A 27,881-nucleotide genomic window follows, 5' to 3' on the forward strand; every position below is an offset into this window, starting at 1 on the left:
TCTCTGTAATTTTCTATCAATTATTATAATATATATATATATATATTTTTTTTTTCAAATTATGTACAAACGATTATACAATAACTATTCTCGTTACTCGGACACGCCTGATTTTCCTTATTTTTCCCTTCTTCGTGAGATTTTCTATAAGATCGACAAACGAAAAGAAACAAAATCTCCCGATGGAAATTTTAACTTTTACAAGATAATAGGAAAATTTAATGAGAAAAGAAAGAAAGAAGGATAGAAAGAAAGAAAAAAATTATAAGAATACGTTTAACCTAATAAATTACAGAACTAGAAGCCATTCGAAGGGTCTTAACGAGAAGATAACGAAGAGACTAGTTTTAATAAAGATCTCTGATCGTTTCTAAGCACTGGACGGATATCTGATAAGCTACGTTAAGCTTGCTCGTCTTACTCTTGCATTTTCTTTTTTTTTTCTTTTTTCATATTTTATATATTTTTTCTTTATTTTATTTTAATTAAAAATTTGAAAGGAGTAAGAGCAAGACGAAGACTTAATTTTACAAATAGAAAGAGAGAGAGAGTTAATAAGAGAAAAAAAAATATACAAAGTTACTAAATTAAAGATACAAATTCATTGCGAGGCACAATACGGATTCCTCGACGAACAATATGGGAAGAAAAAAATGTATTTTAACAAGACGAGAAATTATCTTCTAAATAATAATAAACTTATGTTCTTTCCAAAAAAAAAAGAAATTGTAGGAAAGAGTTTAAGTTCAGGTAAGATTCTAAGTTAGTAAAAATGAACTTGACGCGTTATCCGATCTAACACGGTAACGTAATATGTTAATTTATTATGCACTAACGAGCTTCCACTAACTAGGTAAAATTAACGAGCTTACTTTAAAATTGCTCGTTCCAAAAATTCTTACGCAATCGACCTATAATAATATACATGCTTCCGTAGCAATAAACTATCAACGATGACGAATAATTTTTCCACACAAATCGTTATTTTTCTTAATTAATAGGAAAAAAATAAAGAAGCAGAAGAAGAAGAAAAGAACTCGTTAGTATAAAATATTATATAAACGTTTAGTGTAAAAAGTAAATCGAGTAAACGATTAGAATGTAAATCTTAATACGATTCGTAACCAATTATTATTTTTTGTTTCTATGAGGCTCGTCGATTTAATTGCTTTCGACGATTATATTATTTGATCGTATTTTGATTGGAAAAAACGATAACCGACGAGAATAAATCCAGCGATGTATAACGATAGCGTCGTTGACAGGCCACTTGCAGAATTGCAGAGATCGGTACTACAGATATGACAAGATTCGGTTATACCTTGATTGCTCGTGAGCGAACCACAAATACCATCGGTTATTTCCATTTCGTCGGTATTTGGTACGGCACAGGAACGTATGACGATACGTTCGCCGCCATCTGAAACAAAATAGATCAATTATTGTTTTAGAGTTACAAGCGTTTACAAGAGTTTTGAGTAAAGTTACAAACTTTGAAACTTTTAGGGGAAACAAAATGGAAGTAAATCTAATCCGTAAGATCATCGATAAGTTGATCGGTGATTAAAACGACGAAGAAGGAGATCGGGAAATGATTCATTCGAATAATTCTAACGAAATGACGAGATCTTGTTCATAGATAAGAACGTCGTAGTTGTTGCATCGCATGATTCGTAAGTAAAACGCTGACGGAAATCTAAACGGTGCAGCTCGTTTGCGCGAATAATATCCTGGCGTTTTACTACGTTTCTCTTTCGATTCGCGGTAGGATTCGCGATATACACACGCGATGTGTTTCAGTCAACAACGTTCCTATCCATTGCGCAATATTCCTCCTATCCAGCTCAATTTCAAATGCAACCGATGGCACTCCTTTTTTCTTTCTATAATCTTTCTTTTTTTTCCTCTTTTTTCCTTCAACGATGTAAAAATATGAATATGGAAAAACGTGGTAAGAGGAAAGTTTCTTATTGTAGTTGGGATTCATCATCGTTGAGACGACAAGAATTGTTTTTTCTTTTTAAATAAATACTTCGTCAGCGAGCGATGCGAGTCGGTTAAAAATGAGTAATTTTGTTCCGAGTTAAAAAAAATGTGCATCATCGAAAAGTGTTGAGCTGGATTTCGACATAACGGCTAGATCATTGAAGAAGGAAGAATAAGAGGGACAAGGATCGAGGTCGTTCCGGTAGACGGAAAATTTGCTCCTATACTACTTCGCTAAACAATAGAAGAGAATACGTAATACACGATTTCCGTCTGATTCATGCCCGTTGCGCGCTTCGTCAAACAGATTTAATTGCAAGTAGAGAAACACGTAATTCGGTTCCAGCGGAATCGTGCAATGGTATGTGCGATTCTACATAATATAATCGATTATTTTTATTATATCACACACATACACACGTAATCGTATGTAACGTTGCGACTCGTAATATTTAACAACGTTCATTCCGATGTTTGTTTCATTACCTTTCTCGCTAAAAATGTATTTCGAACGGATCGTCTTGCAAAAAAAAAAAAAAGAAATTGAACGATCTTGGCGCATTAGTGCATACCTAATTATCTCAATTGTCGTGCAGATGCAAGTAAGCCGTGAGTCAGAAAAACAAACGTGTCTCGTTATAATTCATAGGTAACGTAATTTATTAAATTCGATGGAGTCTCGCGAAAAGAGTTTAAGTATTTAGGCGTAGATGTTACGTTTGAGATGTGTCATCGGGCTAAGAATAATGCGCACGAATTGACTTCTATCATAATAATACGTCGTCTTATATACATACAAATTTTGTCATTAATTAAAAAGAAAACGAAATATAATTGGCAGGATAAAATAACGTACCTCTTATAACCATTTTACGACAAATCGATCTATTATTGTTGTATAGAGCTCTTCCACAATCTTTCACGTGAAACATAACTTGATGATCGGTAGAATTCATTGGATCACCGCACATTGCGCTCGTGTGAGACGAACAATCCCAACACTTTAACGCTGAACCTGTTCATAAATAAAAAAAACAGACAAATATAATTTCTTTCAAAATAAAAATAGTCAATTTGTATATAGAAGTAAATGTGATCAAGATGATTCGTTGAAACTAGCACGACTAATTACGTAACGTAAATGCTAGGTACAAAATATTACCAAGAGAAATTTCGAAAAGTGAAATTAAACGTGGATCATTTCGTTGAAAATTTCGACGAAGCTCTTTCGAAAGTAGTCAACAAAAAGCGCGCCAATTTTAATTTTAGGATCTTCCTTAATCCGATCAAAAACTTTAAGCACACATATAATATTTATAATTCGATAAATTCATTCGTTAAATAAATTAATGCATACATTATATATATATAATATATCTACTCACCAGAATTAGCGAAAATAATGAGAAAAATAGGGAGGAGCGTCCAAGAAGTATTGGAAATCATGTTGACAGTTGAGAAAAGAACTCTCAGTTATTAATATAAAAAAACGTGAAAGAGGGAATGCGAATTTCGTCGAATAAAAACACGATGACAAATTATTTCAAAATAAAAAGTGCACTATAATGATTTGGAAAAAAACGTCGGCGTCGCGGAACGTGTCCACTTTGAAACTGAAGAGAGTAGACGACACCCTCTTTTGCAGAGTGCACGCACGAATCTTCTCCTTCCCTTTCTTCCTATATATATATATGTATCTCTCTTTCTCTCTCCTTTCTCTCTCTCTCTCTCTTACTCACTGTAACTCTGACTCTCGTCAAGTTACTATTACGTTTGTCCTCGTCTATATAACTTCGTCATAATAATGCGTCGTGCGTGCCCCCGGAGAACTCCCCACCAATTCTAACAGAAGCAGACTCTCTGCCAGGAAGTAGGAGTAAAGAGCAAACAACAGGCAAGAAGACTTTTTAAGAGAGTCGAAATGGGGCCCTCGTTCCACCTCGTTTAGGACAATTAACGATAGAGCTAATCGTTTGGGACCATTTTTCGTCATTTTCTTCTCGAACCTCTCTATTCTCTTATTTCACTTTTCGTTTCTTTAAGAAACGGAATGTGTCATACATTAGTTCTTCAATAGTGTACTCCCCTCATTCGTTATTATTTTTTTTCGCGAAAGTTCCGTTTCTTCTCTCTGTGGGTTTTTTTTATTATTATCATCTATCATTAGATTTTTTATCCTGAAAAGTTTTTTTAAAATATTCAAATAAATAATATTAATGAAAATATTAGAGAAAATATTTGTTTATCTATTCGTCTATCGCTCTCTAGAATCTTAACGCACGTAGCTCCTCTTTTTCCTACTCGATTATCTAATCGTTCCAATCTATAATTATGATTTAATGGAGGTGATTAACTCTAATACGTATCGATGTGAATAATTCCGATATTAATATATTCGAGATGATATTATTATCGATATCGCTTAGCAGATTCTCTTTTTATCGATGCAAATATTAAATCAATTCCATTAGATCGTTAAATGTTTTTGCCGAACGATTTGGTTTAATCATAATCGATTCACTCTCGCGCAAATTCTTTTGCCATCAATTTAATTCTTTCATGTATGAAAAACGTATCAAAAGCAAACAATAAAAAAAGAAAAGATATTCGAATTAATTAATCGTACAATATTTTCTATACATTTACGTGTATTATTAAATTCGTGTAACGGAAATTGAAATAATTTATACTATTCGCAAAAAAGATACTGGCAGTAATTATGGCAATTACTGCATCGATAAAAAGAAATTGATACTACTTTATCTTTCCACTTTCGTGTCAATTTCAATTATGCAATTGAGTTAGGTATTCTCGGATGAAATAATAATACTCCTGGTATATAATAACGAATAGAAAAGAAACCACAAAAAATAAAATAAAAAAGTAAATGGAAATAATGATGAAATTAGAAGCGTTCGATATTTTCGAAGAAGCAGCTAAATGTGACGATGCAAAGTGAGGCTTGCCGACTCGTTAAGAATAACTTGTCAGGGGTCAGGAGAACATTTAACCTTAAGAAGAATTACCGAATTGACTCGAGCATTTGACCCCTTCCCCTCGGCACCGAAAGACTACGAAGACGCGATGGTAGCAGCAAACGTTTAGGTCAGCTTCTTATTCTTCCACGACGAAACGTCGTAGAAGGAGTCAGCCTTCTGGACTTCTCCTCTCTGGTTTCATTCATAAAACGATTTAATTTCAAGCTCAGAAAGTCAACTGACCTTTCCGGTCTTCAAAGATGTTTCAACCTCTTTCGTTCAACGATTCCTGACGCTCTATTTCTTCCTTTCTTTCTGTCATCTCTTATGGCAAGTGTTTTTTATACAAACTGAGTAAAACATATCTTTGAAGATATTTTTATAACAAATTTTCTCATCATTTCACTTCCAAGGAACGAAAAATCGAAGATAAGCGAATAAATAAGTCTTCGTAATGTGTATCTACACTTATCGTTATTATACTTAACAATTTATTAACGTTTCAATTTTTGCATTATATATCTTTATAAAAAAAGATCATTTCATCAAAGCCAACATCTTTTTGACAAATTCAATAGCATTAAAACGATAATTCCCAATGTATAAATGCTGTCAGGTTTCATCGATGGATGACCATTGCAAGCATAGTTGTTGCAAAAGTAACATTCGTTGGTAGAATGTGGAAAATATTTTTCATGATCGCAATAATGATCTATTTTACGACTTGGTACGCAGCCTCTTATCGTTACTAGGACGTTCTTATCTATAACATTAAAATTCATTGTTCATTTAATATCATAATTTATTCGAAAAGAAAAAAAATGTTTATTCGAAAGTAATAAATGAATCTTTTTAACGTACACAGTACAACACCTTTGAGACAATGATACGATTCGTTTTGTGGACAGGCTATCAAATCCATAGAAGGTCCTGGGACGTAAGGATCGTTGCACTCATTTTGCGGACCATTTCTTAAATCGGTATTGCAATCGTAACACCAAAGATTTTGACCGTTCGTCAGTTCTGTCAAAATAACATCGAACAATATAATTTTCAACGAATAATCGTTACAAATATACAACGAAGAAAAAGTAGGAGTTAGCGAAATAATTGAATAAACCGTGTAACGAGTATACGCATCGTTCGAAAAAGAAACAAAAAGGAAATAACAAAGATTAAAGTAGATGTTTATTCAACGAGACGTTTCCTTTTCTTCTTGAAACGCGATACGAGTAAAATAGGCCGAAATTCTAATATTTCGTGGACGCGAATTGAATCAACCAATCGGATTAATTTAAATAATTTTCTTCTAAAGCACACCGGTTAATCGGGAGTACGACAAATAATACGTATAATTACTTACTTATTAAATTAAAGACGAAGAAAAATATCGTCAGGACGGTTACGTATTCGACCATGTTGGATGCTGTTCTTAAAAACGTACCTGGTACTCGCATCGCTAACTAATCGAGATATCTTATCTTCGATAATAAAAGTCGACGAGCGAATAAAGAACAAATGGTGAGAGAGATAGAGCACACCTATATTTCACGCACATTTTTCCTCATCCGTAATAAAGTAATATGCCGATTGACGAATCTAACACTGCGTTGTGATATTCCTAACAATATTTCAACAATTTCGTTTTGTTTTCATTTCAAAACGATGTTATTATATTATAATATATTTTACGAATATTCTCTACACAGTATTATATATTATACTGTATAATATATATAAAATAAAGTATTATGCGACAAAATAAACAACCGTACAGAATGTCGCGCATGTCTGACGCTCATAAAACAGCGTTGATCGCGCCAGAAATCTGGCTCTGCAGCGACAATGAATGCAGCAAAATGGAACTGCATGAATTTCTGCGACAACAACTTGTAGATTGCTTAATTTCCTATGGAACGAAATTCCCGTACGTTTTCCGCAGCCCATGTATTTTGGCGTCCTTGCGACAAACCCGTGTTCATCGATCTACAGAGGATCCTACTGAATAATGCGTGAATCAAAAGGGTGTACATTTTGAATGCAGTTAGATAAGCGTTTTCTTTTTTTTTTTGACGTATCTTTGCAATTCAAAGCATGTTTGTAATTTCGGTATGCAATTCTTGCACATCCCGAAATTATTATTCATGCGAATGATTATAGAATAAAATTTGTATGGTTTCTGTCCCACGTACCGAACAATGCTCGGACTTTTTCCTACTGTAATATGACTAATACTATACTATGATTTATCACACCAAAAATATTTCATAATAATCTTATATAATCAGAAAGGAATGAATAATTATAATAAGACGAGCTTAGTTAACAAGCTTTTTTTTTATTGCTCGTTATAATAATCGTGCGGCAAACACTTTTTATTTGACCTCGAAAGCTTTAGCATTGTTTTCTCGAATACCAATATCCAAGCACGAGAATGCATATCCGGTTGCATACACACGTAGAGATACGATTAGTTTATATATATGTGTGTGAATTATTATTATTTTTTCTTTCTTTTAACAAATATCAACAGTGGTCTCTCTTAATATTTATATATAATATATAATATATATGTAATAGATGTATATATTCGTATTTCAAACGTATATATGTATTAAATATATATATATATATTTGTGTGTAAATGTACATAATATACAGGGTGGTATAAAAGTCGCTGTCCTCGTAATAAAATTCAACGAATTCTTTTGTTTATGCATTTTTATGTATTCATTTGTATAGCGACGCGATCTATCAACTGATCCACATTTTATGGTTTTTGAAGAAAACGACTTTGATCTTACCCCGTAGAATATATACTTTTGTTAGCAGTATACACGCGTAAACGCGATTTATTCGATTCAGGGCGAATAACAATAAAACAAATGATTTCTTCTGAATCTCGATGAACTTATCTCGATTAGGATAAATACGTGATTCGATATTAGTTTCTCTTTCGACTAATATTTCTAATTTCGAACACGATTTATCCTAAGAAATTAGAAAACATCGTGCCAAATTACTTTCGACGCTTGCAAAAGAGAGAGGGAGGGAGGGAGGGAGAGAGAGAGAGAGATTTTTCCATGGTAAAAAGAGGCAAATGCAACGACGATAACTCGATTACGATAGTGGATATGAATTTAGGGATTAATTGGAAAAATGGTGAGTGATCGTGAACGGTGGACGTTATGCATCTCTGTAAAGGATTAGAGCGATGAGGAATGATCCAAGGACGGTCAAAATAATATGGTTTATTCTCGGGGAAATGGTCATCGAACCGTTGCAACCATTTTCCTCGCAAAGTCCGCAAAATTCCATGGCACCTTGAAGTTTTCCTTCTATCGACGTGCAAGGATCAACATTTTCCGCCTGTGCAGTTTGACAACTTCTTATCGTCAATAATTTGTTCTCATTGTCTTTACCTGTTGACGACAATCGATGATTGATAAAACGTAACAAAGTTGAAGACAAAATATTAACGTGGTTAGAACAAATAAGGGAACGCCATTTTCTACTCACTTTTAACATCGACTTTGGCACACGCCATGTTCTTTAACAAACTTTGATCGTGTTGCGGATCATCTACGGCAAAAATACTGAAAATGGGAGTAAGTAATTTGTTTTGTTGAATACTCCTCTGCCATTTGGTCATTTTTTCCATCGTACATTCGATCGGCTCGATCGTCTTTGATTTAATTATATCGTTGCCGCAATCCTTGTCCGTAACCGAGGTACACATGTAACATTTTAATGCTTCATCTGGAACAATTATTACAAATTACATTTGATATATATTTTCGTCACGAAAATTCAACCAAAAACTGTACGACCAGAACGATGTTAATTTTCGAAACGATCTTACGTAATTTCGCGCCATACGTTCGAACGTGCGAAAATTATCGCGCAACGGATACAACAACGGTCATCTTTGTTCGATGACATTTTTTTTATTAACAAAATTTTCCTTTGAAGTTACTCCGGAAAAGTTTCCTCTAAATTTTACGTAACGTATATAATTATTTCAAGAAATTATTCATTTCGTACGAATGTATTCCGTTAATAAACAAAAAACAACACGCGTACGCTCATTAATTAAGAAGAAATTTAATTTCGTAAAAAATAGAAGAAGCGTTCCTATTTAAACGTATCACCCTGTAACTCCGTATAAAAGAATCAAAATGTTAAACGGGGTGGAAGTAGGAATTAATTGAAAATCGATCGAATAGTTGAAATGTCAAAGAAAAATGACGAGGAAATTCTGAGAGATGATTGTTAATAAATATTCAGCCCGCTCAAGGGTGTCTTTAGTATTATCTCCAATGGGGGTAGTTGCTGACGTATCGTAAAAATATTTATGATTTAGAAAGAGAAAGAAAGGCGGGGGCTGGGGGTGCAGAAAGTGTGTGGGGGTGTAGAAAAGCTGGCCTCCTTTACGGAACGCGCGTGTTCCTATTATTTGGGTCGCGGCAATGTGGCGCCAAAATCCCCACCCAACCCCCTTTTTTTTCTATTATTTTTCATTTTATTTCTATTTTTCTTTTCCTATCTTTCTTGAACATTTTTCTCCATTCTTTATATCGATTATTTCAACAAAATTAATTCATTACTTTGTTTTAACAATGATAAACGTAAAATCGTATTTCTAATTCGAATAAATTATAAATAATAACGAAAAGAAATTTGAAAGTAATTTGAAGAAGAGCTTTTCAAGCAAACTACCACTCTTCGCTGTTAAAAGTAATAAAACCTTTGATAAATCGGACAAGTAGGAAAACGAACTTTGTCTTGGGTCGACGATCTTTGAAAAAAAGAAACACATTTGGAAAGTTTTACGAATATCAAGAATTTTTTTAACTTCTTTTAATACGCGTCGAGATGCAAATACGCGAATGGTCGTCTTACAATTAATTTTAATTTCTAACCAAAAATAATTGTTATTTTTCCTCGATGTCGAATCACGTTTTTATCCAAATACAAAAGCAATCTTAAAATAAAATAAAATAAAATAAAATAAAAATGAAGCACAATCGTTAGGAAGAAAATAAAACTGATTAAAGATTACGATAAATACTATTACATCAAACAAACAAACAAAATGTTTAAACGAAAAATTTCCCACCTGATCGAACCGCCAAAACGAGAGAAGCGAGAACGACGAAAAGTATCGCAACGTTTCGATGCATCTTTCCTTGTCTCGATCACAGTTTTCTATATCTCTCTCTCTCTCTGTTTTTACCTCCTTCTAGGAATCACTAAAATTTTGACAAGAAAAACACTAGCTCGGCCGATACGATGAGAAGCTTAGAAAAGGAAGGGTTGTTGTCGTGTCGACAGCCTGATCGCGAATATGAGATCGCTGCCAGTGCTTCGGCACTTTCCACACATCCACTCACTCCTCTCCTCTCCTCTCCTCTCCTCTTCTCCCCATTCCTTTGCTTTTCTCCCCAATCCTCTCTCTCTCACGAGTCTCTCCCATCGCGCACGACGCGTACGAGCCACCTATGTACTTTACACACCCCTCTACTTTTATACCCCCTATCTCTTCTTCCATTTTTGTCCTATTTTTTTCCCTACCTAATCATACGATCGTTTTTAAACAATTCATTCTCTTTATATTTGAAGATATTCCTAAACCAATACATATAGGAAACGTTTAGTGTACGTACATTTTCATTAATCGAAATTATTATTAAATTTCTATGGGATTTTTGTTTAACTTACACGAATTTAAGATAACATCGAATTCATCTCCATTCTCTCTTCGTGCTTTAAACACCCCCCACACTGAAGCATATATTCTAGATTGATCAAAACTTACTGGACATGTGCGAATTATGAACAACATGCGCAAAATATCTATTGCCCGATCTTTGCAGATATTTTATAGTATTCTTCGAACAATCTATATGATTCCTGGTTTCTGTACATTGACCGTAACATATATGTATATCTATCACAAGAAATATTAGTGAAAGTATTCGAAAAGAAATTCTTTTCACGACGACGAATTCACCTGTTGCATGGCAACAAGATTAAACTTTGCCAAAAGACTGGCGAGAATAGTTACGGAAGGAGAATGAAAGAAGAAGAAAATAGAAAAAAGAGAGAGAGAGAGGAAGGAAAGGTTATCTCGTTCAGTGTATCGTCCGATTGCGAATATCGAACTTATGTTAAAATCGGCCGATGTTATATCCGGGACACGTTTTTTGGCAACGATTCCGAAAGAAATTGTTGGAAAGTCTAATGTAATGCCGATGCTCGAGGGGATCAACAAAGGCGAATAAGAGAGAGAGAAAGATGACAAGTTTAATCGACTATTAGCCTAATTAAAACAACTAAAGTTACGCGATAGAAATCGTTAGATTAGAAAATGTCAAATGTTAGGAGCCAGAAAAACGAACACGCGATTGTTAGACACCGAGTTGTCGTTTTTACGATTAATTTAATAATAATTAAATATAGGCATTTGAAATAAATATTGATATTAAGTAATGAAAAATAAGTTAAATCGTTTTGAATTGGATTGTAGAGTACGTAGAATAAGCAAAATCGTAAAAATAAACATTATCGTTAATCGCAAAATAGTATCATTTCAAGAGAAAGAAAGAAAGAAAGAAAGAAACGATACACGTTCCTCCAATGTTATATGACATCTTTCCTAGATCCGAAGGAAGTAGGAGAAAAAGGGGGCAAGGCAGGCGTATCGGAGGGGGTAAGGGGGGTGGAAGGAGAGACGACTGGCGCCGCGGCGCCCATCTACGACGCCACCGACGCCGTCTAGCTCGGAGTTTTCGTTTCCACCAATTACCAACAAAACTCCATATAAAAATTCACATAGGACGATTTCAACCAAGATCGCAAACTCTCGTCTATTCTATTATTCCCATTTCTCTCTCTCTCTCTCTCTTTCTCTCTCTCTTTTTTATTGGGTCGGCAACTAAGAGAGTGCGGTTACTTAAAGAAAAACCTATCGAAAACACAGGTCCCCGGGACCAACAACCCAATATTTATTTCATTTCTTCCCACATATTTTTTGCTTTCGCAGTATGGGATCCTCTCGAAAAGATCGATCCTTGTTTTTTTTCTTCTACGTTTAATTTCAACATTGTTTGTTAGCCGACACGTTATTCGAGAGAAATTGTTCTTCCATAAAACAAATTGAAATATTTCCTGGAAAGAAAAATAAAAAGAAGACTCGATCATAAATCATGAAACATAAGAAATAGGTTTACGCATACAAAATTGTGACCATTAGTTTATTTATAATAGGCTGACGTTGATCACCCTTTTTCTAAGTCGAAGGAGCGACCGTAGTGCGGATAACATCCTTTGGCATACGTTCAACGAGCGTTAAATATCGTTCTTAATAAGCGACGTCTACACACGCAACCAAAGCCACGCGAATTGTTCGAAAAGGCCGAAACAATAGATCGCTAATTGATTATTTTAACTATTAAGTACTTACGAACATTTTCACAGGAGTAAATTACTTTCATTCAAATCATTCGTAGCAGTTGATTATTATTGCGAGCGAAGGCTTTCTCTCTCTCTCTCTCTCTCTCGATTTCCAAAGATGTGTTGAAAATGTTGAAATGCAAGGAAAGATGGAAATAGTGCGAGGATAGAAAATAATCGAGAGCGTCAGGACGCTTGGCGCCACATTGCCGCGACCCAAATAATAATAATATCGAGCGTTAAGAAGGGGGGGAAAGAGAACGAACGACTGTCACGTGGTACAACCCGAGGGTAGTTTGCGGAGGGATGGAAAAATCGCCGCCCACCCTCTTAGAAAAGTCATACGATATACCAAGGCGTCTTCCTTATGTCCTCGAATACAACTAATCGTTGCTGGAATTATTAATCAAACAGTTCTTCTCTCTCGGTGTTGTCATGTTTGTCGACTATGCGAAAGCATTCGAAAAGAAGATACGATCTTGAAGAATAACATTTTTCCTACCGAACCCTGATGATATGCAACCTATTTATCGTGCATAAACGTACATTTCTCGTGCCCCTGATGATATGCAACCTGTAATGCACGTGTATAACGAGGGATAGACTATTCGTAGGAGTTGACATTTTTTGACCGCGTAAATTCTTGTTTTTTTTTTTTTCTTGACCATTTCATCGAAAATGTTCTCATTTTGATAAAAATGCGAGAGATAGATTTTTATTGGTGAGAATGAATCAAAAATGGACGTTCCCCCATACCAATATCCACGTTTGTTCGAGACGAATTATCACTTCCCTTGGCACGATACTCAAATATTATAATGCTTCGAAGACGGCCGAAATGTCAAGCCTACGGTTGATTATCCTTGAAAGATATTCCAATGGGTTTCTCAAATGTTTTTCACGAACCGATAAATATTTCTACAAGGTTTATGGTCGATATTTTACCATTTCGTTTTATTATTTATTATAATCCGTTATCTTATCGCATTAAAGTAATAATATGTCTAGACTATAACGTTACTTAAATAAAAAATAATAAATCAGCAGAATGATTACAATGTTCGTGGTTTATGCAGAATTCGTTTTGTTTTTTTAGCAATGAACAGTCTCTTCGACCATGATTCGATGATTATCGAACGTCGAGTATAACGTAATTGACGAATAAAAGGACTAAGAGTTGAGAAAGGATATAAGCAAAATGCAATGGTTTGAAATTAGTTCTAGTTGCACGGTTGCAAGCAAAACCCTTGCATTCGCAAGTCAATTGATAACTGTCATCTGGATAACGTCCTCGATAACATTCCCTTTCGGCGTTCCTCCATTTTGCACACTCGCGAGTCGTCGAGTATTCTTTCGAATTCGTGAAGTAGTCTGAAAAGATTTTTCACTTCATTGATCGGAAAATAAATTTCGAAGGGGGGAGAAATAGATCGTCTGGTTTTTCATCTTGAAATTTATGAACGATCGCGTCAACTCTTCTGCAAAACTTGCCCTTTTCTTTTTTTTTTTTTTTTTCGTTTTTCTATAAAAATAGAATGACTTACTTACATTTGTAAACATATTTACGACAATACGGGTGAGTCATCGGACACGGTTTGAGATATTTCGGATCGACCTTATTAAAAGTGCAGTCTTTGTCCTTCTTGCTGTTGCACTGATAACACTTGTTGCATCTATATTCTAAATTCATTCAAATTTAATTGATTCCTAATACATTTTAATTAATATCATTGACAATATATTATAAATAACTTTATTTTTCAGCGTACTATGATAAAAAATATTCTCCCTTCGCGTAATTCATTAATTGTATTATAATCAAATTTATAATAAATTAATTCTCTATTATTAAACAACCTTTGATTGTGAAATTTATCAACCGAGAGAATAATATTTATCAACGAACGATTATATAAAATTTATCTTATTGGGATAAAAATATTTCTACCTTATCAGCTATCGACCATAAAATAATTTCAAATTATTTAAATTTTGGAGACTAACCTTTTGGAAGAAATAACAAAACTAATATAATATGAAATCTATTCAATCTTATTCGCATCGTTAATTTTTTCATGAATATTTATAACTCTTCGTAATATTTCTCTTCTTTTCTATAAAAATAAGAATAATATTATTCTCTCTTATTTATATATCAAGAAGTAGTATATAATAATAATAAAAAATAATCGATATTGTCTGTTAAAAATCCAATTTTTACGTAATTACTTAAGACCTTAATCTCTAAACTAATTACCAATTCTACGAAGGGATTTTAACCTATTCTCTGTTTTTAGTAGAGCTCGTTAATTATAGTTGAAACGATCCCTCGAGAATCTTCAGAATAAACTGCTTCAAATCGTACAGAATCAATTACACTGATCTACTATTATCGTGAAACAGAGCATAATACTTGAATAGGGTGTACCAGTTTTGATCATTCGACACGCGCATGTTGACTTAAAAAATATTACGTGTAAATGAAATCGATCGATCGATCGATCGATTTGTAATTTTATCGAAATGTTATCATCATCCTTTCGATTGAATATCATCAATTATTTATATCTAATTTAATAATAAAACAATGTATACGACTTCGAGTGTGAAAATAAAAAATAATCGATACCAAAATCCAAGTTACATCTTTTCTAATTGCAATAAGTGTGTCATGGATAACAAGGTTGCTAAAATGCAATGCTAAATGCGTTAAATGATCTACTAAAGAAAAAAAAAAAAGTGACTTACTAGAGATGACATTGACTAATTGCTTCAAACGATTAATCAGTCTTGTTTTCTTCATTATTTTAAAGACCAACTTCGTCGCACGTGATAAGGCGTAATATTAAAAGATGCATAGATTTCTATTAATCGAAATCTCATTAGCAAATTATAATAGGGTGATCGATTTCAACGCGTTTAGAAATAAGAAACTCCCTGATTATCCTAATGTATTATAGTTTATAACGGATAACTATATCATTTTTGGACAGGAAGAAGATCGTTAGGAATTGCGAATTACGCGCGATTATTGCGTGGGTTAAATTGTTTTACGTCGCATGTAAGAATAATAGAATTACCTATAATCAAGAAAAAACACTAGAATTTTAATTGCAAATATTGACAAAATTAACTTCAATTTTATATAAACTAAAGGAGACAATAACGATAATAATGATAATAATAATAAAATAATAATCATTACCCTAATTAAGTGAAATAAGTAATTATTTATTGAAGAGTTAAGCTTCTAACAAAGTGTACGATAAAATGTTGATTTTGTTTAAATTCCTAATAGGAAAAGATTAGATTAGATTAGAAGATTTAGAAATAGATTTATTTTGTTCGCGTATCTAATGAACAAGGACGTGCGAAAATCAGCAATGAAAGGATACCTTCTGGGAGAGTATACTAGTACTCGTACTCATTTACGATTGTGGCCGAGTATATGTGACAGTTTTGTGACGTTCAGCGTGTCACAGGAAAAGGAACATTATCCACTCAACGTGTTCCAAACCACCACTTTACGCTCTATTTGAACGTAAAGCTCTTCGTACCACCCACGGTCTTCTTCCCCGTTCAAAGTACGGCCCTGTGCTTCCTATTATTTTTATTTTTTAGTATTACAGTTTCGATCATTAATTATAATCATCGTTAAATCGATACGAATTTATATTAAAATTATGATGGGAAAATATGTTGCGTAAATTCGATCGAAGTTTACTTTTAAATTTAAAAAACATTATTTCAATCAAATGGACTAAAGTTTTCGCGTGGATTAAGCAATCAAAATAATTTATCATTAAAATTTACGAACAAAATGATAACGAACGTCGGAAGAATCGAACGATTTTATTATGAAAGAGATAGAAATAGGGCCTATTCGGGTTAATAGTTCCTTCTTACGTAGGAATAATCGATTCTCGTTTATGGGAGCGTCGATTCTCGCAACGCGCATGCGTACACTTGTTCCCAATACGCGGGAAATTCGATCGATAAGATTGATCATATTTTTCCAATAAAAATGAAGATATTATAATTGTATGGGTTTGAGTATTACTACGTTTGATCCGAAATAGTTTATGGTTGTTGTCAAAAAGAAATCAATGTAAATATACGTGGGTTCTCCAAGGTACCGTTTGCTTCGTTGTAATATATCCACGAATAGAAATTACGTTACCCCAGGAAAGTTTTCCTTGCTCGACATAATTCGAAGATCGTTGGTTGTATGGAGTCCTTGGAGTTATTCGTAGACCGGTCTACGAATACCCTCCTCTTCTATCTCTATTTCTCTCTCTCTCTCTCTCTCTCTCCTCTTCCTCTCTTTACACAGTTGAAATTGTGTGTGCTTTACTCCTACACCTTGATCGTTAACTCTACGTGTATTTACATATTGATGAATTATAAATTATTTATATTTATTAGATTTTTATATTCTTTTTTAATCCCTTTTACATTTTTAATATATTTCATTATTATAACATTATTTCAGTACGCGTCTCATAAAATATGCGTTACCATTAACTCCAAATTTAAATATAAATAATAGATGAGAAAATATATAGACAAAAAAAAAAAGAAATTGCAAGTATAAAAAATCGTTAGAATAATTCGTCAGAAGCTTAGAGACTAATCGTACATTTCTAAACCCAATACGTTATTCAAATCATTTCTAATAGCAAGTGTATAAGAAAAATATAAAAATAAATTGTTTTTCTTATTTCATCTCTTTCTCTCTCTCTCTCTTACAGACACATTTTATCTTTCCCTCTCTCTCTTTCTTAAGGTCCCCACCACATTGGTTGTAAACGTTCGACGCAGGCCAGTGCCGTAGAAACAAGGTAGGATACTTATTCTCTGGGGTTTATAGTTTATCGTGGGAGTCCGTGGCGACGTAGGATAGGAAGCTTTGACAGTGCTTTTCCAGCTCTCGAGGCCGAATGATCGGCCTTTTAGAACCCTAACTCATAATATTTTATTCTCCTTATCTTAAATTGTCTCTCTCTCTCTCTCTCCCATTAGCAATCGAGTGATACGAATCGTCGATCGTTTTAACATATCGCATCGTCTTAATCCTTGAAAAAGAAAAATCTACAACTTTTTCGACGAATCATAACAATATAATATAATAAAAATAACAAAAAGTGTAAAAAAAGGAGGAGAATTCGATCGGCAAGAAATCAGATTGAATTCTCATAATGAAGCTTATATTTCTTTCATGGTGTGCCATCGTTATTCTTCTTGGATATCATGGTAAGAATTTTTTTTATCTCTATCTTATTTAAATTTACATGTTTTTTTATTTTGCAGACAACCATTTCGTTGTCAAATTATCGTTGCCTCGTCGAATTACGAAATGATTTTGTTTTTCTTTTTAATATCACGATAAGAATTTTTATCACAGAATGTTTTTTTTTTATAGAAAACATTTGATCGATGAAAGAAAAAAAGGTCTAATCGAATTTACTCGTCAGTGATTTTTTAATTGATTGCAAGACAATGGTGTACTCGTTAATAACTGTTGCTCATTTTTAATCAATCCCAACGAGGAATAGAGTAATTACGTCGAATAAGGGACTCTGTTTTTCTTTTTTTTTTTTTTTTTTTTAAAGAAATAGATCTTTTTGGCACACGATGGTCCCTCATCAAAATGCATTGGCGCAAACGTCAGCGAGATCGATGACGACGTACTATGCGCAAAACGGCATCAGCATTGGCACGAATGTACGGAAATAGAGCACGAAGGGAAAAATTCTATTAAAATTCTACTACAACATAATGTTTTGTTTTGTTCATTTAATTCATAAAATCGTTCGAAAGAATTTCATTGAAAAATCATGCTTTTTATCATCGTATTCTCGAAGCATGGAATAATAAACTTCTGTTGAATATTTCATAATCGAGACAATCCTTTCTTAGAACGTTCAATTACCGAGCGAATAGCTGATTTTATCTGACGTCGATCATTAAGTATAATAAGTAAGCATGATCTTGGATATTATAGCGATAAAGATCTATCGAGAGTCTAACAAAATGATCACTTTTAAATTACGCGATGATTAATCTATGTAATTTATATTACACCTCTCTGTCAACAAATTTTTGGTAGAAATTTGTCACGAAACGTTGAACCGCGAATAATATATAGATAGAAATTCTTCGTAATGACAAAATCAAATCGCACAGGTCACACTTGTTTCGTTAATTTACGTTTAATTCCATGCGTGTACCCAGAAACGAGATCATCGTTTGTGCGCATACTTTTGAAGCTTAATCTTTCCGTGTCTTTCTAGGCCACGTAGCTGCATCGATTTTTATATCAGTTAGGGTCGAGAGTTCGATGAACTTATCTCGTTCTCGTTTATGGGTCAGTTTTTTTCTTTTTCTTTTTAGGGTAAATAATTATTATACAATCGTTAGGGAGATAATACAATTCCAAAATACAATTGAATTGTATTTTAATTCCATTGATCACATTTCGTAACAAACTGTCCGTCGATACGATCGATTTCACGGAAAATGCAAAAACGTTAATAGTCATTTTTATTAACATTTGATTTCTTTATCGCTTATTTCGCTCTCGATGACGACGAGATGACCTCTCTTATCATTTTTTTAAAGTAAATTACTCGCTTATTACGAGCTCTAATGCAAATAGTTAAATAATATCCTTTTAACGCGATCCTAATTAACGTTATTAACATTTCGTACGTTTAGTTAATTAATATTGTGCATTTGTTAATTCGTAGGTGCCAATGCCATAGAGTGTTACGTGTGTAACAGCAACGACGACAGTCGATGCGCGGATGAGAATCCACCTGACGCCTTGAAAAAAGATTGCGGTGATCTGAAGGATGGTCCGAAATTTACCATGTGTCGAAAAATTACCCAGGTCATTGAGTTTAGCGTTAATGGCCGTAAGTAATTCATTAATCTTAAATATAATTTAGGAAATGTGTGAGATCGATACGAAAATAAAATATAATCTACAAAATTATTTGCTAAAAAAAAAACACACATATTTTTCTCAACCCTAATGAGAGATCGTTAAATATTTGGAATATTTGTAATATTTTGTTTTCATTCCAGTGCCAGCTAATACCCGAGTGATACGTAGCTGTGGTTGGATCGAATCGAGTTACAAGGGAAAATGTTATCAGAGAAGCGGATTCGGTGGTCGACAAGAAGTTTGTTCGTGTTTGCATGATTATTGCAACGGTTCGACGACAGGTGCCGATCAACCGCCGAAATCGTTTATCCTATCGTGTGCACTAGGTGTCATCCTACTTGCGATTGCACGCAATTAGTTCGACAAATACGACGAGTCCCTTCATCGATATGAGTTTTTGTCATTGCCATCATTACCACTACCACCACCACCACCACTTTCACCACCACCACTACCACCAACGATGACACAAACGACGACGACGACGACGACGACGATCGCACAGACGATTAATAATGGAGCACCGCATAATAATAAATAAACGTATAAACATACGAAGATGACGAGATTAAAAAGATCGTGGCGACGATAAATGAAAAATCTTCAAATTATAACAAAATTCTAATTGATATTTACGCAATTTGACCAAAAATATCATCGAGGAGTAGGGGGAAGGAAACAAAAATGTCACTTTGTCCACCCCATTCCTATTAAACGAATTTATAAGAAAATAAAAAAACAGAAAAACAGGGAGGGGGGGAACAACTAAAAGAAAAGTTATAATAATAATAAGAAGAAGAATAATTGTGCGGTCATTCCATTGCCGTCTATTCGTCGAAGGGCCGTTGATTCTAGTTTTAGCGTAACGGGGTTCCATGAAGCTAATGATAGAAAAAGAAAAAAAAAGAAAAAAGCAAATGAAGTGGATGAAAAAGGAGGAGTACGAGGGTCTTCTACAAAATTTCGCGTATTCCGTATTCGCGAGAGAATAAATGAGAAGATGTCAAAGTTTATTCCTCACAATTACGCCGAAGAATATTCGTTTGATTTTAGATCGAACGTTTGCTCGAGAAGCTCGGCATAGAAAATAAATATAATATACACTAATTTACAACATACACACAAAACACACACACACACGCAAACGTTTACGTACGATTTTTTCTTTTCATTTCCGACGAGGTGACCCAAACAAAATTAATCGAGATTTTAGTCAAAAATGTTACCAACAAAAAAAAAAAAGACAGAGGGGGAATAAATTTGTAAATTTATTTCCTCTAACACAAATATCTCATAATATTATTTATAAAACAGACGAAAAATGTGTGTGCATTAAATAAACGATTTGTTTTACAATTAATAAAGAAATTTGCATCGAACGTGTACGTAAACGAGTTGTTATATGTTACATACATACATATATACATAAATACACACATACAGACATAATACACATAAATACACACTCGCTGTGTTCATTCAAGAAATTTTATCGCATAGAGAGCTTTAATAATAGAGAAAGAGAGTGAAAGTGAGAGAGAATGAAAGGGAAAGCGTATCCGTCTTGTCAACTTCGGACGTTGCAGCAGCCGATATCCGATATAAATCTCGATACGTTTTAATTGCGAAAGTTTAACAGAAATCTAATATATAATAGTTATAATAATAATAATAATATATATAAATAAATATACGTGCATAAAATGGGAGATATTCTATGTATAAGAAACGTTGAACGTATTTCAATCTATTCTAAAAATCTATGATCAAACGAGATTCGTTTGATTGCCACGTCAAATCGTTTTAATGACAATGTTTATCTCGTTAAACCTTTTTACATTTCGATAGATCGATCGATCGATCGATCGTAATTCGTTCGTTCGTTCGTTCGTTCGTTCGTTCGCTCGTTCTAATTAATTAATTTAGTTTCTCCCTTTTTGTAGACAAAATTCGTCGATGTTCACATGTATTATCGCATCTTGTTAATTTGAATAAAATTCTGCAATCAAACAGAGAGATAGGTAAATGTTACATCAATGTGCCATAACCAGGTATTCCCCCATAAAGGCACGTGACTCCAATTTTTTGTTTCTTTCCTCGTTTCTATGCTAACGGAGAGTGACAAAAATTTGTTTGGGAACCAATGGCCGCCAGCCAGCCATCCGTTTTATTTTCTTTAACGTTTTCAAGTAGATCTTTGAATTCAGTAAAGTGAGTTCAAAATAATACACATTCGAACTGTATAATTATTCATTATTATTATTATTTTTTTCCAGTATTCATATTTTCTACTTCCTCTTCTTTCTTTTTTAATATTCTTATAAGCGAAACCTCTACTTTACTATAATTAATATCTTTCGCGTGATTAAAAAACGTCATCGAACTAACATGCAAGCGAATTTGTACGTGCTTCGACTAACATAAAGGCGACCTGACAATCCGGTTCATTGGTTCGTTTCGATCAGAAATTTTCTTCGTTTTCTTTTGCTACCTTTTTTTTTCATTTTTTTTTCCTTTCCATTCAATCGCATTGCCATTTGTTTGACCGAGTTTCGCATGAACTTGGTTTGGTCATAGTAATCGCAAGTGTACGATGTTATGCCTGAAAATATTTCGGTATATTATTGTAATACCCTCGCGAAGGTACGAAGAAAACCCATATCCAGTTTCGAGAGGATCTCGTTCGTCAGGTGAGTTCTCGATCAAATGTTTACGTCAAATTTTGTTTTCGCTAACGAGGTTAGGTACGAGTGTCAATTGACAATTTACGTGGATATTTGTTATAAAGGAAAAACGAAAAGTACGAGCGTGTTTTCGACAGAAACCGAGCCAAGACCGATCATTCGATTCTGATAATCGGCTCGATTGGATCATGCATTCAGCGACTTCGCGATCGAGTCAATCGTCTTTGCAATCTTCCGTACCGAATGCATCAACGTCGTCTCTTGTGCAACAACAACAACAACAACAACAACAACAACAACAACATCACCACCACCACCACCACCACCACCACCAGCAACAACAAATCCTTTACGGACCTGTCGTCAATCCAGTGATACCTCTCCAACCTTATGCCCCAGGAATACACCCGACATGCATTTATCCCACAGCTCAACGACCCGCAGGATTATCGTCAACTCCTATTTCTTTGCAAATGCAAGGTTAAATTCTACAAATCATTAATAACTACTCGTTAACGATCGATTGCTTCGATTATTTCGGTAATCCTAAATGTTTACGTACTTAGGCAAGCCCAATAGGTGGCAATTCAAGAATAATAAGATTAACCGTGGTCACCAGCAACAGCATACTCAACAACCATTCTACAATTCCAAGCTTGTGTTTGAACAAGGCTCGAACAATCCCCCGTTACCGTCTTCAAACTCATCCTTCATCCTAACATCGTCGAATTTTGCCCACGGTGGACTCTTAGGAGAATCTTACAATAATTCTGCGGTGACTTTGTTACCTCAAACCCCATACGCGAAGTCACCGGACAATCAAGCTTTCTGTTTGCTCCAAGACCGAGACAAATCTCAGATAGCTCAACGTCAACAGTCATCGTCGGCTCGCGGTTCTTCTTACTACAACGTATCTTCGGCAAATGCCTGCAATTTGCAAACAGTTAATCCAAATGCATTTCAAGTGGCAACCGTCAATCCGTTTTCTACTGTAACATCATTCGCGAATAATCAGATAACAGGACCGATACAAACCGTACAAGCTGCACAAGTCTTCCCGAATCCGCAAATAGGTTTATTGTTTGCTGGACAATTACGTGAAAAATTGTCGGAGACAAATATCGAGAGTAGTTCGTCGAATACATTGAATGCGTACTCGAAAGATAAGTTGTCGGTCGTCAATAATACAATACCAATTAATTCTAGTAAGACAGATAATCGCGGAGACTGGCCGGTACATGAAAACAAAGCGACTTCAGTGAATAATTTCGAGTCTAATTCAAAAGAACCGTCTGTTCCACGAACAGGGGAGAAATTAATAGTTGAGACGGCGCAAGAGGAAGGTGCATACTCGGACGAATCTTCGGCAAGTTTCGAATTCACTCTCGAGGCCGAGAAAATGGTCTCCGCATTGTGCAACACCACGTCGTCGAACGATTTGAGCAAAGAAGAACCGCGTAATGGAAAGAAATCGGAAGGTAACGCGTTCTTCGATGGAGCCGGTGATAATCCATCGAACAAGAACAATTGGTTCTCGAATTTTTGCACGGATGAAAATAACAAAAACGAAAGTAATAAATCTATAGCCATTCAAACGGATGGTCCTTGCACGGACAGATCCCAATATCCCGAATTGATTCGAAAAACAGCTTATTGGGGTTGCACCGAAGCTGAGATTGTTCTCAATTCAGAAACACTGCAACAAAATTCTAACAACGGAAAGTGGGATCATTTGATCAATTTGTCTTCGGCTACTAGAACAGCGATTACAAAATCTTCAACTTGTTTTCCAATATTTGCCGGCGATCGTATCTTTGCTAAGGATTTGATAAAAGCATTGCTGCGTGTCAGCAACGGCTGGCTCATTCTCGACAATTATCTGAACAAACAACACTATCCTAGTCTTGCCGAGAAATTAAACGACGAGTTACTTCGATGTTTTCAAACTTGGGAAGAGAGTACTTACGAATTGCTTCGTCAAATCGTAGAAACTTTTTTAAAATTGGAACAAAACAGTCGAATGTCCGCCGATAAATACGATAACAAACTCGTAGATACGTCCGTGGCATCTTTCCCAGGCGACGTGACTTTGTATACGTCGATTGATCTCTTCGATTGTTCAAAAAACGAACCTAATTTAAAATCTACCAAGAAGGAAACCAATAACGAAATTTCAAAAGACGAAGAGCAACGACAATCAGCGATATCGTCCACCATTCCGACCGATGATGCTACTCAAAAGACTTATCGCAAAGAAACCAAATTACGAAGTAAGTGGACAATAACAGAAAATTTAATATCTTCGATAGGCAATGAGAAATCATTAAATCGTACAAAAAATAACGAACAAACAGGTAGCAGATTTCGTAACAAAAAGGCATCCTCGTTGTCCAGTAAAATTGATACGTCGGAACGATCGGTCAACGCTGAATTCTTTCATTTGAGAAGCACCGTAATGGAGAGGAATCAAGAAAGTTCGAAGGAATGGCTATTGAAAGACAGGAAACAAGAGTTCTTTTTCGACAACAACATTCCTACGCCGTGTATGAATGCAGGATTGGTTTATGGTATTCAAAGACCAACCACGAATATGAATTACGATCCTTCATTGTTTGGGAATACTTTAACTCGACATTTCTACCCTGGTAATGACAATGTTCCGATAGCACGCGTCGATGGCAGAACGATCTACGAGAACAAATCGAATATCGGTGCTCCGGTTTATATCGGCAAGTCATCAACCGATCAGCTCGAATTATCAGCTGTTCCAAGAAACAGAATGACGTTGTTGAGTCAAATAGAACCGGATATACCAGAGAAAGAATCCGAAGAGATGACTGCTAATTTATCCGCTTGGTTTGCCAGCATGAGAAATGCTAATGGACAAGTCCAACAACAACAGCAACAGCAGCAGCAACAACAGCAACAACAACAACAATCACATGTTCAACATCACCCGTTGTCTCATCGAGGAGAAACTCTTGCTAGAAACACGATAGACTTTAGCAGACAATTACAAATCGATACTAATCGACAACTTCAAACATTAAGAAACATGCAAAGTATTCAAAGTGCACCATGGAATGCCGAACACATTCTCAGCAAACGATTGAATGTTCATAGTCAAATTACCGAAGAATACGACAGCTCGGAGGATGTAAGAGTTTACATGAAACCTGGCAGTTACAATGTACCGAAAAAAAGACATCATAGAAAGAGTAATACTCGACGTTCTGACAATTTGCGCGGTTCTGGAAATAATTACAAGAATATGCATTCCAGCAAAAGTGAAAAAGTCCCTAGAGTATTGGCATCCTCGACCCCGATAACTCGAACTACGTTAAATACCGCAACAACTCAAAGTGTCTCTCTCCAAAATTCACCGACCATCCTGAAACGTGTTACTTCGATTAAAAACAATCTTGAACAAGACGTCACTTGGAAAGCAGCATGCGCCTCGGCAGAAATCCTATTGGAAGCACTCAACGTAAAGGATGCGAAAAAAGAAACGATCGATGATAATTTCGTTGACATCAAGGATATTAAAATCGAGAAAGAAAGTGACAAAGAAGATCGAGTATCGTCAAAAAGTTTGCACCGTTCAAAACTATGTCAACGTAATCAAACGAAATCCGGTAAAAACCGCGACAACATTGCAGAAATCGATGCATCGAGTTACGAAGCGTCCGAAGATGATTCCGAATCAACCAGCAAATTATCTCCGCGTACAAACGTTCTCCTTAATTCCCAAGACAATCGTAATACCAAAACGAACGTGAAAACTGATTCGTGGCTGATCAGAACTCTGAACAATGCTAGCATGATGAGCAAACAGAGAAGAAGACAAAATGATTTCGTTATTGCTGAAAGTTCGGAATCATCTAACAGTTCGATGATCGAGGAAGAACGTACTTGTTTGACTTCGATAACAGCTGTTGGCATGACTACAACTATAACAGCTACTACTACGATCAAAGATCGAGAAGAAACTATTGCTGCTTCCCGAGAAATTGGTATTACCGATCGAGCCAATGAAAACGATCTCTTAAGTGAAATCAAAAAAGACAGTGAAAGTACTGTTGGACGTGCTACTTATTCGGAAACTGTACGTAGATCGACAGGATTTTCAACTGGATTATCGTCTAACGTAATACGATCGGTTAAAAAGAAGCCCATAAATTCTAGCCCATCTTTAAATTATACTACGATCGTACCGATCCCTGGACGTAAATGTTACAACAAAGATTCGGAAAGGTCTTACCATTTGTTACACAAATCGCGAAAACCTTCGTGTAAAAAATCATCGAGGATGATGGACGACAACGAGGATCGTAGATCGGAAGAAGATGGATCGGTCTCTTGTTCGAAATTCAAAATGGCGGATAACGAAACGTCTTTGTCGTCGATGATCAATTTGTCATCCAAATCTGGTGCGAGTAAATCTTTGCAATGTAAAAAGAAAGTAGACAATAACGACACGATCGATAATTTTGTTGAAACAAAATGTGCAAGTAAAATGAACGATCGAGGCTGGTCGGTTTGGTACAGTTCGAGAAGAAAACAATCCCTAAGTCCACTTGCTTTGAGTAAATTAGAAACTATATATCGTGCTGTTTGTCAAATGGACGAAACGAACATTTTTAAATATCCACCTTCGTCCTCTTCAACCCCTTCGATCGGAACGGTTAGTCCTCGATAGAAAATCAATTATTTTTCCTGTTTAAACATTTGTCAAATTTCATCGAGATTATTTTACAGATGGAAGATTATTGCAAAGTTATCAAGAATCCGTTGTTTCTCGAAACGGTAGAATACAAAATTAAAAATCGAATTTACCACAAGATCGAGCATGCTGTAAGAGATTTTCGAAAAATCGTTTATAACTCGAGAATTTATCACAAGGTTTGTAATATTTATTTTTTCAAATTAATAACTTAACGATTGTTTCCGTATAATTAGTTATTCTCTTCTTTGCGATAGAATGATAATGATCGTGTGAAAAAGATCGAGAATTTATCGAAGAAACTTGAGGAATTATTCGAGGAACACTTTACCAATTGGGATTTCGATAATATTAGTGGAAGTCCGAGAGAAGATTCACCGATACGTCCAAAATTCAAATCAACTAATTCGAGTCAAAAAACACTTGCTGGACGTTATAAAAATTCTAAGAAAAGTCCTTCAACTATAACCATTGCAGAAAGCACGTCGCTTCGATAACGATCCCTTTCTTCCCCCTTTTCCCTCTTTCCCTATTATAATTAATAACAACGAACAATATCGGACAACTATTTTATGAACGATGAAAATATTTTGTTCATTTATTTAGAACGATAATTATTATAGCTATAGTATTTTCAATAGAAACGTAATATCACGTGCCTTCTAGTCATTAGAAATGAATCATAATTGTTGATATTGTTATTGATAAGTGTGTTTTAAGAATTCATTTGATCGAATCTCAAATTTTCCCGCCTTCTCCGTGTTATCCTATTGGTATCCATTTTATACCGGTCAATTCGAATCCGTGATTTTCGTTTTTTTTTAATATATATAAATATATATCACGAACGTTCAAAGTAATTGTCAAGATATCATGATATACTTCAATGTAAATTATAAATTATATAAATTATAAATTATAGATTATATGAACAATAAATGTAATACATAAAACTAACAATATACTCACTCTGTTACGAAGATTATTTCAAATTTCCCACCTAAATCTTGCTTCTCATCGTATTCTTGTATATAAGAGCTAAGCATTTTATTTAATAAACAATAAAAGATACCTCGACAACTGATATTTAATTCTTCACGTGATTA

General features: G+C 34.7%; 6 protein-coding genes across 6 annotated transcripts; 2 read left to right on the forward strand and 4 right to left on the reverse strand.

Moving 5' to 3' along the window:
• Positions 1-262: 262 nt before the first annotated feature.
• Positions 263-3,647, reverse strand: LOC122523392. The gene is made up of 3 exons (XM_043645099.1): positions 3,372-3,647; positions 2,843-3,001; positions 263-1,420 (listed from the first exon to the last, which is right to left on the reverse strand). Exons 1-3 carry the CDS (start codon positions 3,430-3,432, stop codon positions 1,179-1,181), a joined length of 462 nt encoding a protein of 153 aa, XP_043501034.1. The 5' UTR covers positions 3,433-3,647; the 3' UTR covers positions 263-1,178.
• Positions 3,648-5,427: 1,780 nt separating this feature from the next.
• Positions 5,428-6,144, reverse strand: LOC122523303 (the record flags this gene model as incomplete). Its single annotated transcript, XM_043644975.1, has 2 exons — positions 5,428-5,727; positions 5,826-6,144. Coding segments are annotated over 2 exons (537 nt in total), but the record flags the coding sequence as incomplete, so codon positions are not given.
• Positions 6,145-7,670: 1,526 nt separating this feature from the next.
• On the reverse strand, positions 7,671-10,329 carry LOC122523393. The gene is made up of 3 exons (XM_043645100.1): positions 10,084-10,329; positions 8,484-8,723; positions 7,671-8,386 (listed from the first exon to the last, which is right to left on the reverse strand). The coding sequence occupies exons 1-3, from the start codon at positions 10,145-10,147 to the stop codon at positions 8,151-8,153; spliced, it is 540 nt and encodes a 179-aa protein (XP_043501035.1). The 5' UTR covers positions 10,148-10,329; the 3' UTR covers positions 7,671-8,150.
• A 3,097-nt stretch (positions 10,330-13,426) lies between these two features.
• LOC122523304 lies at positions 13,427-14,481 on the reverse strand. The gene is made up of 3 exons (XM_043644976.1): positions 14,424-14,481; positions 13,968-14,099; positions 13,427-13,790 (listed from the first exon to the last, which is right to left on the reverse strand). The coding sequence occupies exons 1-3, from the start codon at positions 14,479-14,481 to the stop codon at positions 13,549-13,551; spliced, it is 432 nt and encodes a 143-aa protein (XP_043500911.1). The 3' UTR covers positions 13,427-13,548.
• A 2,820-nt stretch (positions 14,482-17,301) lies between these two features.
• LOC122523395 lies at positions 17,302-20,499 on the forward strand. Its single transcript, XM_043645102.1, has 3 exons — positions 17,302-17,672; positions 19,169-19,336; positions 19,509-20,499. Exons 1-3 carry the CDS (start codon positions 17,618-17,620, stop codon positions 19,724-19,726), a joined length of 441 nt encoding a protein of 146 aa, XP_043501037.1. The 5' UTR covers positions 17,302-17,617; the 3' UTR covers positions 19,727-20,499.
• Positions 20,500-21,971: 1,472 nt separating this feature from the next.
• On the forward strand, positions 21,972-27,483 carry LOC122523394. Its single transcript, XM_043645101.1, has 5 exons — positions 21,972-22,058; positions 22,157-22,532; positions 22,619-26,736; positions 26,811-26,954; positions 27,033-27,483. Exons 2-5 carry the CDS (start codon positions 22,241-22,243, stop codon positions 27,270-27,272), a joined length of 4,794 nt encoding a protein of 1,597 aa, XP_043501036.1. The 5' UTR covers positions 21,972-22,058; positions 22,157-22,240; the 3' UTR covers positions 27,273-27,483.
• Positions 27,484-27,881: the final 398 nt, after the last annotated feature.

This window comes from Polistes fuscatus, unplaced genomic scaffold (genome assembly GCF_010416935.1).
Source record: "Polistes fuscatus isolate 324 unplaced genomic scaffold, CU_Pfus_HIC Scaffold6, whole genome shotgun sequence".
NCBI classification, from domain to species: domain Eukaryota; kingdom Metazoa; phylum Arthropoda; class Insecta; order Hymenoptera; family Vespidae; genus Polistes; species Polistes fuscatus.